This window comes from Nuphar pumila, chromosome 14, assembly GCF_984573655.1.
Source record: "Nuphar pumila chromosome 14, dmNupPumi1.hap1.1, whole genome shotgun sequence".
Classification (NCBI taxonomy): Eukaryota; Viridiplantae; Streptophyta; class Magnoliopsida; order Nymphaeales; family Nymphaeaceae; genus Nuphar; species Nuphar pumila.
Window position 1 is genome coordinate 83,209,593 of NC_143262.1, and position 11,900 is coordinate 83,221,492.

Below are 11,900 nucleotides of genomic sequence, written 5' to 3' on the forward strand. Positions count from 1 at the left end.
GGAAATCAGCCTGTGCACTAAAGCGCGACGGCGAAAGTAAATGACAGAAAGCGATGCTTGATACGCGAAACCGTGTATCAAGCCAAATAAATGCATAAAGGAAATCAGCCTGTGCACTAAAGCGCGGCGGCGAAAGTAAATGACAGAAAGTAATGAGGACAGGGATGTTAAAATGTAAAACTGTACATATATGTATATATAATAATATTATATTATTATATATATATAAATACATTTTTAATTTCTTTCTTTTCTGTATTTTTTTTTCCTTTATTTTTATTTTTTGTCTTTATGTCATCTAGTTCAGTTTGAACTAGAATGACTGTTGCTAGTCAAGTCCTGTCCAGACTTGACTAGCAATAGAGCTGTTGGACTGACACAGTCCAACAGCTCTTAATAGAGTTGTTGGACTGACACATTCCAACAGCTCTAAATAGAGCTGTTGGACTGTGCCCAACAGCTCTATTGAGTCCTCTTTCAGCTGTGTATATAAAGGGGTGCAGCCCCTCTTGTATTTTACCCCAATGCTTCTTAAGCAATTGGTTTTTCATATCAATAAAGAATACATTTTTATTTTTATTTTGTTTCCAGTTATACCCTTTTTAAGGGTTATGCTTTAGTGTCATTCTTGACACTTGCTCTTGTTAATCAAAGCACGTGTTTCGAAGATCCCCATTTCATTTCATGGTATCAGAGCCGCGGAAGTACTAAATCTTGAGGAAAAGCTGCCTCGGTTTCCATGCCCGTTTGCAAAAGTGTTCGCCACTTGAAGAGAAGTGTTTTATCACTTCATTGGAGAAGATTTCACATCTTGTTGTATTGTTTTTTTTTTTTTTTTCTTTCTCATTTTCCTTCTTGTTTCTCTTCTATCCCTATTCTCTCTCCTTGTAATCGATGGATGACAATGATAAAGTCACCATCATGCCTATGAAACTAAGCGATACGAACTATGTAACATGGGCTTCGATCATGAAGCACCATATATGGGGAAAAGGCTTATGGGGGATTGTGGATGGTTCCGATTCGGAACCTAAGCTATCTCTTACTAAAAAGGAGGGAGATAAAGAGGTCCCTCTATCGGAAGAAGAGAAAATCAAGGCTATTGCCTCATACGAGAAGAAATGAAAAGAATGGAGAATATCTCATACGAAGATAATGTCATGGCTTATCAATAGCGTTGACATTAAAAAATGCTCAAGTCTTGCCAAATTTGATCATGCCGATAAGGCATGGGAATACCTTAAGAATATGTATTCCCTTAAAGATATTGCACACGTGTGCAACCTCCAAGAAAAAGTTCGAATGATGACACAAGGAGACAAAACTATTCGTGAATATTACAATGGGTTGTACGAACTTTGGGAAGAACTTTCCCTTTTAGAACCAAAGTGGCATTGTGCCGAAGACATCGAGCTTCGTCAGAAACAACTCGATGCTGAACATTTTTACCAGTTTATCACTGGATTAAGGCCGGAATTTGAAACCACTAAATCGGCCCTACTTCACCGGGGAAAAATTCCTTCTATTGTTGAAACTATTGAAGAGTTAACAATGGAAGAAAATCGTCTCCGGAAAGGTTCTTTAAAAATTGAAGATGATTCCGTTTTAGCCGTGTCTAGACCAGGGAATCATGTTCGATCATATAGGCCTCCTCACTTTAACCGACAAAATGGTGACTATGATAAGAAGAAAGTTATTTGTCATCACTGTCATGAACCGGGACACTACAGGCCACAATGTCCCAAACTTAAGGAGCTGAGAGAAAAAAGAGCTGCAATTGCTGGATCGGAGCCTAAAGATCAGGATGCACCAGTTTCCCTGGCCCAACTAATGGAGATTCTTCAGCCTCTCATCAAAGGTGCCTCTTCCTCATCTGAAGCTTCAACCGGCGCAGCAGCCTCATCTTTTTCTGATTTAGGTAAAATTTCTTGGCTTCTTGACTCTGGTGCATCTTTTCATATGACCCCAAATAATCAAAGTCTATCCAAATGTGTTAAAAATAAAACAAGTGTGTCAAAGGTCTTTACTGCTGATGGGACTTCTCTTGAAATAGAAGGAATAGGAAATTTTGAAAAAATTTATAAAACAAAAAAATTTTTTATTCCAAAAATTAGACATGTTCCCAAATTAAATTTAAATCTTTTATCTGTATCTCAAATTTCTGATTATGGGTGTAATATTTCTTTTTCTTCTCATGGTTGTTGGGTACATGATCGCCAGTCAGGCAAGCTGATTGGGGAAGGCCATAGAGAAGGAGGACTCTATTACATGGATTTTTTGGAAATGCCGAAGAAAGCTTTTTGTTATAATATTCAAAAAATAGAGTTGAAACTGTGGCATAAGAGACTTGGTCACCCACATATAGCCAAAATCCAACATTTTCCAAATCTAGGAAAATTTTATAACTCTGAATCATTTGATTGTAAAGATTGTATTCTCGGCAAAATGAAAAGATTACCATTTCAGAATAGAACCTTTTTCTCTTCAAGACCACTTGAATTAATACACTCGGATGTTTGGGGTCCTGCACCAGTAATTTCTAAAGGAGGATTTGTTTACTATGTTATTTTTGTCGATGATTTCTCCCGACATACGTGGATGTACTTTCTCAAACATAAGTCTGAAGTATTTTCATACTTTCAAACTTTTCATAATATGGTTAAAAACAAATTTCAAAATGATATTATTATTTTTCGCACAGATTCAGGGGGAGAGTTTTTATCCACAGATTTTCAAAATTATCTTAAATTGCATGGCATCACACATCAAAGATCTTGTCCTTATACACCTCAACAAAATGGACTGGCAGAACGAAAACATCGCCATATTATAGAAACCACTAGAACTTTATTAATAGCAAATCAAGTCCCTAAAGACTTTTGGGCAGAAGCTGCCTTAACTGCCACCTATCTCATTAATAGGATGCCATCTTCTTCGTTACAAAATATCACTCTCATTGAAAAACTTATGAACATTTCTCCAGACTACTCTAGATTAAGAATATTTGGGTGCAAATGTTTCATATTTACTGACAAAAATGATAAACTTTCCCCTCGTGCGATTCCCTGTGCCTTTTTAGGATATGCTGAAAACCAGAAAGGTTATAGATGTTTTGACTTCAAAAATAATAAACTATATGTGTCTAGAAATGTTTCCTTTCTTGAAAAGGAGAGCTTCTTTGATTTTAGAAAATTAAAAGACGTCACTGAGTACTCCTTTTTGCTAGATCTAACATCAACATCTGATGAATATGACCTTGATTGTAACTTTGATGATGATCAAAGAATTATTGATCTTAATGTTGAAAATGAAGAAGTTCATAGAGATACTAGTATTCAATATTCCAGGCGACAAGAGTCTAATACTCCATGTGCACTTGAGAAATATTCTAACATTCCAACTAGACAATCATCCCGAATCTTGAGGCCTCCAGAAAAGTTTGTATCATACGAGTCTTTCTCACCCACATATAGAGCAGTTATTGCATTAATTCACTCATATGAAGAACCATCCACATATTTTCAAGCAAAAAATGATATCAAATGGATAGAAGCCATGAAAGTTGAATTAGATGCACTTGAAAAGGCTTCTACATGGAATATTCAAGATCTTCCTCCAGGGAAGAAAACTATAGGATGTCGATGGGTTTATAAAATTAAAACCAAGAGTGATGGTACTCTTGAAAGATATAAAGCCCGTTTAGTAGCCAAAGGTTATGCCCAAGAATATGGGATTGATTATGAAGAAACCTTTGCTCCGGTGGCTCGTATGACTACTGTCCGAACCTTAATTGCCTTAGCTTCTATCAAAAAATGGTCTATTTTTCAAATGAATGTCAAAAATGCTTTTTTAAATGGAAAGCTAGTTGAAGAAGTATATATGGAACCCCCTCCTGGTCTAAGTATTCCTAAGGGTAAAGTCCTTCGCTTAGAAAAAGCTCTTTATGGACTTAAACAAGCACCAAAAGCTTGGTATGATAGGTTTAGTCGTGTTATGATTGATATTGGTTTTCAATTCTGTTTAACTGACACTGCTTTGTTTATTAAGAATTCTGATGCAGGGATCATTGTGCTTCTTCTCTATGTGGATGATATGATCATCACCGGAAGCGATAAACAGGGAGTTGAAACAATCAAAACACTTCTTAAATCTCATTTTGAAATGACTGATTTGGGCTTGTTGAGATATTTTTTAGGCATTGAAGTTGCTTATTCTCCTAGAGGATATTTATTATCTCAGACTAAATTTGCTTTTGATATTGTTTTCAGGTCTGGTATTACTGATGATAAGAAAGTTGACACTCCAGAAGTTGTTAATGTTAAAATGAAGATTGATGATGGAGACCTTCTTGCAGACCCTACTCCTTACAGACAGCTTGTCGGGGCACTTTCCTATCTATCCATTACCAGACCAGATATAGCACATGTTGTTCATACTGCAAGTCAATTTCAACATGCTCCTACTTCTGTTCATATGGGAGCAGTCATGCGTATTATCAGATACATCAAGTCCTCTCTTTCACGAGGACTTTTCTTATCTTCCTCCTCTTCTCTTGATTTAATTGCATATACTGATGCTGATTGGGGAGGTGATCCCAATAACAGACACTCAACCACTGGCTTTTGTGTCTTTTTAGGGGAATCATTAATCTCGTGGAGGTGTAAAAAGCAGCAGAAGGTATCTCTCTCATCCACCGAAGCTGAATACAGAGCCATGGCAACCACGACCATGGAAGTAGTTTGGCTCCGACGACTGCTTGCTGACATGGGAGTTGAAGCAACAAAGGCTTCACAAATGTGTTGTGACAACAAAAGTGCGATCTACATTGCCAGTAACAGAACATTCCACGAACGCACCAAACACATCGAAATGGATTGTCACTACGTCAGAGAGGAATATCTACACAGGATAATTGATCTGCCATATGTCACTTCAGAATATCAGTTAGCAGACTTCTTTACAAAGCCTCTCGCTGCTCCCCGATTTCACTTTCTCTTAGACAAACTTTCGCTCATTGTACCGTAAGTTTGAGGGGGAGTGTTAAAATGTAAAACTGTACATATATGTATATATAATAATATTATATTATTATATATATATAAATACATTTTTAATTTCTTTCTTTTCTGTATTTTTTTTTCCTTTATTTTTATTTTTTGTCTTTATGTCATCTAGTTCAGTTTGAACTAGAATGACTGTTGCTAGTCAAGTCCTGTCCAGACTTGACTAGCAATAGAGCTGTTGGACTGACACATTCCAACAGCTCTAAATAGAGCTGTTGGACTGTGCCCAACAGCTCTATTGAGTCCTCTTTCAGCTGTGTATATAAAGGGGTGCAGCGCCTCTTGTATTTTACCCCAATGCTTCTTAAGCAATTGGTTTTTCATATCAATAAAGAATACATTTTTATTTTTATTTTGTTTCCAGTTATACCCTTTTTAAGGGTTATGCTTTAGTGTCATTCTTGACACTTGCTCTTGTTAATCAAAGCACGTGTTTCGAAGATCCCCATTTCATTTCAAGGGATCGCAAAACTACGTCCATAAGTTTAAAAGCGTACTATTATAAATATATATACATATATATTTAATTGTTTAATTTGCATTTTTAATGTTTTAACTTAGTTCAGTTTGTCCAAAGTCCATTGCGCAACTTTTCCTTACCTTGGGGAGTCTCGGGGTTGCGCGTGCCTTCGTGTGTAAGTAACGAAGGGCTCGGGCCGCGTTGCGTGAGCGGGATCCGTCGTGCAAGTTGCAAAAGACAAGAAATGATTACTCTAGCACAGCAAGAAGCGTCGACCCTCGCTAGGGGTCGACCTAAGGAAATGAAAGAAGGGGGGCAGAGGGTGCAGGCTCTGTCCATCGGCCTGTCTTGAAAAAGGAAAGGGGCAGGGGCGCAGCCCCTGCCTGCCTTTCTGCCAGAAAAGGAAAAAGAGAAGGGAAGGGGGTTGCGCCCCTTCTAGCTTCTATCAGTCAACAAGGAAGGGGCGCAACCCCTTCTCCGATGGTTGAAACATGGAGGGAGGCAAGGGGAGGGCTCAGCTCCTCCCTTGCGAAGAGGAGAAACAGGGAGGGGGCCGAGCCCCTCCCTCGTAACCCTTACAACAGGGAGACAGGGAGGGGGGCTCAACCCCTCCTTGGCGAAAAGGAAACAGGGAGGGGGCCGATCCCCTCCTGCATAACAGGGAGGGGGCTTGGCCCCTCCTCGAAAAAGGGAACAGGGAGGGGGTCGATCCCCTCCCTTGCATCCCGTAAAACAGGGAGCCAGGGAAGGGGCTCAGCCCCTCCCTGGCGAAAAAGGAAAAAGGGAGGGGGGTCGAGCCCCTCCCTTGCATTCCCGTTAAACAGGGAGATAGGGAGGGGGCTCGGCCCCTCCCTGGCGAAAAGGGAAACAGGGAGGGGGCCGAGCCCCTCCCTTGTATTCTGACAAGGCAGGGAGAAGGCTCGGCCCCTCCACTGCTAAAGGAAAAAGGACTGAGGCAGGGGTAAAACCCCTGCCGACCGACCCAAAGGAGACGTTTGGGGGGCATCGCCCCTGCCGTCCGGCCGAAGAAGAGAAAAATGGGGGACGAAGAAGAAGAAGAAAGAAGGGGGTTAGGGGCGTACTTGGAGGTCACCGGCGTCAGCGTCGGCAGACGAGCGAGAGGGTCAAGCGAGGGGAAGAGGGGAGCCAGGAGAGAGTACGGGAAGAGAGGGCGTGGTTGTCGGACGGGGCTCGCCGGAAACGAGAACGGGAGAGAGGGGGGTGTCGAGGTCTGTGAGAGAGAAGAGGCGGGGGACTGAGAGAGCTGCGGGAGAGAAGGGGGGGTTTCAAATGAAAACCCCTTCCCTCTTCGTGCTTTAAATAAGCACGGGGGGCATGTACCCGGTTCGGGTCCGGATCCGAACCGGGTCCGACCTAAAAGAATTTTTTTCAATGGATTTTACATACGATCAAATTATTTTTGTTATGATTAAAATTGGTTTTAAATCCTGTTATATAACATTGCTATGTTTATTAAAAAAATCTAATATAGGTGTTGTTGTCCTTTTCTATGTTGATGACATGATTATCACTAGAGGGGACAAACAAGGAGTTAGTGTTATTAAAAATATCTTAAAACAATGTTTTGAAAATACCGATCTACATTTTCTTACATACTTTTTAAGAATTGAGGTTGCATACTTTGCACATGATTGTTTACTAACTCAATCCAAGTTTGCTACTGACATCATTGATAGGTCTGAAATTACAAATGAAAAAAAGGTGGACACTCTTGAAGTGATTAACGCAAAAATGACAATAGATGATGGCATACCCTTGGATGACCCCACTCCTTACCGCCAAATGATTGGGGTCCTTATTTAACCATTACCAGACCTGACATTTCTCATGAAGTGCATACAACAAGTCAATTTCAACATTTTCCTACAAGTGTGCATATGAGTGTTATGCACATTATTAGATATTTACAAAATTCAGTTTTTAAAAGAATTTTATTATCTTCTTCCTCACTTTGCTTAATTGCCTATACTGATTCTGACTAGAGAGAGGATTCCAATGATAGACACTCAACTACTAGTTTTTGTGTATTTATAGGTGGACTCACTGGTATCCTGAAAATGCAAAAAGCAGCAGAAACTATCTCTGTCATCAACTGAGGCTGGGTATCATGTCATGACTACCATGATGTATGAAATCGTGTGGTTGAGAACATTGCTAGAAGACATGGGAGTGTATCTGCAATCACCCTCAAGGTTATGCTGTGATAATAAAATCGTCATCTACATCGTTGACAATCACGCATTTCATGAAAGGACTAAGCAAATGGAGATGGATTGCCACTATGTTCATGAAGAGTTTCTTAAGAAGACAATAATCTTGCCATATGTAGCATCAAAATTTCAACTGGCTAACTTCTTCACTAAGGCGCTTCCTTCTCCTCGGTTTCACTTCTTACTTGACAAACTTTCTGGTGATCCAACCGTAAATTTGAGGGGGTGTTATGTTGTAATATATATATAATGTATATACATAGACGTATATATATTTTATAGTATTTATAGTGTTGTAAGAGGAAATATCCATTAGGGGTATTTCAGTCTTTCACAGTATTGTAATTGGCTGTGCCCATTAGAGGCACAATAGTCTTTTATAAATTTTTCCTTTATTTTTATAACTTAGTACTTAAGTTGTAAGCTTGAGGGCATTTAGGTAATAGGCCCATAGAGTCGTTGGGACTTCTCCAATGGCTCTATTTCTAGCCGTTGGGAAGGTCTCAATGGCTCTATGGTGTGTGTATAAATAAGGGTGTTCCCTCTCTTGTAAATTCAATGCTTTCTCAAGCATTTATTCTCAATAATATCTATATTTTTTTACTCTTTGTTTTAGCCCCCAAGTGGCTTGTGTGATTGTATTTTGTATTGACCCATAAGTGGTCTTAATTGTGTATGTTCTTGTATTCTTGTATGCCCATAAGAGGCACCCACTTGTACTCTCTTTCTAGTTTCGTTACAGTCACAACCTTGAATTATGCTCACCCTTTGCATTTATGCAACAAATATTGCATGATTTAAACCTTTTGATATTTTCATGAGGCATAAAGAATCTGTGAGCAATTTGTTGTAGGAATTTTTGTGATGGTTGCAATTAGTTAAATTCTTTTAAATTTTTGTGTGCTTTAGAAAAAAAAAGAATTTTAACCTTTTGTTTCCCTATCCCCAGTTTCTTTCCTGTTTTGTTTCAGTTCTCTAATTTTCTGAGTTTTCCACTCTACTGACGTTAAGATGTATAAATTTAAGTTCTCTCGAGAATTCCTTTTCACAAAGAATATTATTGAAGAACTAGTTTGCAAAAATGATGTTGCTCCACTTTATTCATACTACACATGCACCTACCTGCGTGAACATGGATTTACTTATGTAGGATATGCAAATAATGAACACATTAATGAAAACTAACCATGGCCCGGCACATTTGTTCCCAAATTGCAGTTTATAAACATGAGAACAATGGTATCTCCTACTGTTTATGCTAGGCGCAGTCTCTCGCATTTAATGTGTGATCAACCCGATGAGGCCCTCCTAGATGCAATGCAAGCACAATGTGTTCATCCAGAATGGCCGACAGCATTTTACATGCAGGCGGCAGCTCTTACAAAGCTTGATATGCACAATGATGCTTCTGATATGTTGAAAGAAGCTGCTGCACTGGAAGAAAAGAGGCAAAAAGGCAGATAATATGAGCTATGTATGTTAGAATGGGATTGTTGTTTTGTTGGAATGTCAGTTAAGAGCCAAGAGCCTCTGTTTCTTTGGTTTTCGTTGGAAGAGGAAAAATGTGGATGGCTCTAAGGGTTGGTCCACCCAGCTGCTTCTATTGTAAAATGGTAAAGAATCATCGAGCTGTGTTGTTACATTGTATTATAATCATTCTCTTGTTAATTCATAATACTTTTTTGTTGTAATTTTGAGCTTCTTTTTTTAGTTTCCAATAACAAGGCCAGTTAGAATTGATGGTTTGGCTTTCTGCATGGCAACTCAGTTTTGGCGTGCGTCACCTATCTCTGATTCCTGCAAACCAGTTGGATTTTAATGGAAGTGGGGCAAGCTCCTCTAGCTGGTTCAAATCCTATTATTAGTTAGGCATGATGGTATTATTGTTTGGATCTGTCATGGAGTTTATCAAGAACTGTGGGAGCAGATCTAGGGTTCTCTGTGTAGGTGGAGATGACAAAGCAGTTCTGCCCCTCCCTTCTGTCCTTTTTGTTTTATTGCTGAATGGTGTTGGTCAACTATGAGCCTGGTAATTGCAGTTAAAGAGGGGCTCTGCAGAAGTTGTGCTTGTATCTTGATTTGTGAAATTCAGAGGTTGTCTGCCTAGTTTCTGGCAAGTTTGTCATTGGAAAAGGAAAACTATGCCTGTCTTTGCGTTGCTGCTGTGGAGCTCATGGGAACACACTTGGAAACCCTCACCTTGAGAGTAAACAAGTTCAACAGGATCTAATGTCTTAATGCACTAGTGTTTTGTTTTAATGGCAGGGAAATGTTCAAGAGGAAATGTGGCTCATAGTCAACCTCCCAAAACATGTCTTCTCCATAATTGAGGTAATGGTTTGTCACCGCAGCATCTGTGGTAGACTGGACTCAGAATGAAGACTTGGAGTTTGATACGTGTTGTGAGCCCTGGTTGCGGATATCCTACAGCAGGGGCGGATCACTTCTGGCCAAGAAAGAATTGAATCACATACCATTCATGGCAGTGGCAATCCACAAAGGGGTATGGATGCTCATGGCTGCTGGGTTGTCATCGGGTCCAACAGTCCTGGGGCGAAACGGAGCTGAAGCTGGGGTAAGGACCATCCAGATCCTTCACTTTCTGTAGTTCCATTAGGATATGATATCTTACGCACCACTGTGGTGTACAAGTGTACACTGGGTTGGTCAAAGCTTGGGTTAGATCAATAGGCTTCCGGAGACAGACCAAGCTCAAGTTGGACTTAGGCCCTGTTCTGATCAAGTTGAATTCCAAATTGGATCCATGACAGTGTATGAAGCAGGATCAGGCTGACCCCATTAAATAAAATAGCATCCTGTGCTCAAGTTTGCAGAATGGATGGGCAGGCCAAATTGAATAAAACCCCTTGCCTTTGTCCTTTGATAGTCAAGCTGGACTTGCCCCAGATAAGATTAGATCCGTTGGGTAAGACAGTGGGGCTCTATGCCGTCCAGCTATCTTATGCAACCCTTCCAAGTTGACATAAAATGGATTTGTAGTTGGATTGTCCAATATACTCTCATCCATACGGGGTAGCCAATTGGCTTCAAATCGATGGGAGCACAACCCTGATGGACACAGAGGTTCAGATCTAAAGTAAACTCCTGGGCCTCAGATGGTTTCATTTAGGCTCAGGCCTATACCAGGGATCCTAGCCGAGCTAGGTGCATAGGGTAATAGGAATGCTTAACCTTGGTTTGTCCCACTCCTTGCAGGTCCAACTATCCAATTTTCTGCAGTAGATCCCGTAAATTTATAACAAAGGTCATGTTCGGAATTTGGTTGTTCGAGGGAGTTTATGCATTTGAAAAGTGGTAGGTGCCACCACTCTCAAGTGCAAATATAAAGGGGAGACAATCTCACTTCCTCTCCCAAATGCTTAAACCTGCATCCCAGGTACTAGTTTTCAAACATGTATCTACCAAATGCATAACTGGCATCTCATATGCCAGTTTTGGAACAGAGCCTAGAGTTTGAGATCTAGGACAATACCAACCATAGTCACAAAAGCAAGATTGGGCTGAGTACCAAAGGGGGGCTACGCTTGGTAGAAGCAGCTGGTGCACGTCACCTTGTGTTGGGACATTGCAGGTTCAAAACCCAATGGTATAGTTGTATAACTAGTAGGTGTAAAAGTTAAATTCTGGATTTTTAAAAATTTGGTTAAGCATCAGTAAAATACTCGATATTAGGTGGCATCAATTAAATCTGGGTTCGGCCCAAGTTTTATTGACAAGACCAATACGAGCCGGACAAGATATGATAAAACTTTTATTTTCGACCTTTAAAATCAAGTAAAATTTAAGCAAAATTCAGGTAATATATTATTAGATGCGTCTCAAAATTTAAAAAATAATGATATTTTACTTTTCTGAATTCGGGCTAGGTTGACCCAAAAATTGCATTTTTTTTCAGAAAAGCCCGCTTCGATGAGATTGGGTCTGGATTAGATCAGATCCGATTTATATGATCCAAGTTAATATGGATCTGGACCCAATCCATGACCCATATTAATTAGAATTTGATCCAGTTCAAGATTCATATAGAATTTGGATATTAAATCTAGATCCAAAATATAGGTCCAATGAAATTAAAGTTTTAAATTCAATATAAAGGTTTAATTTAAGGAAATTTAAAGTTAAAAA

At 39.7% G+C, this 11,900-nt stretch overlaps 1 protein-coding gene across 1 annotated transcript in view; it reads left to right on the top strand.

Annotated features, from left to right (window-relative positions):
* The window catches only part of LOC149817144 (serine/threonine-protein kinase BSK1-like), a 91,804-nt gene extending 82,362 nt beyond the window's left edge, over window positions 1-9,442 (top strand). The window contains exon 9 of the mRNA XM_089986624.1: window positions 8,973-9,442. Coding sequence (XP_089842750.1) covers window positions 8,973-9,218 — 246 coding nt within the window. The 3' untranslated portion in view covers window positions 9,219-9,442. The remainder of the gene's footprint in view (window positions 1-8,972) is intronic.
* The last annotated feature ends 2,458 nt before the right edge of the window (window positions 9,443-11,900 follow it).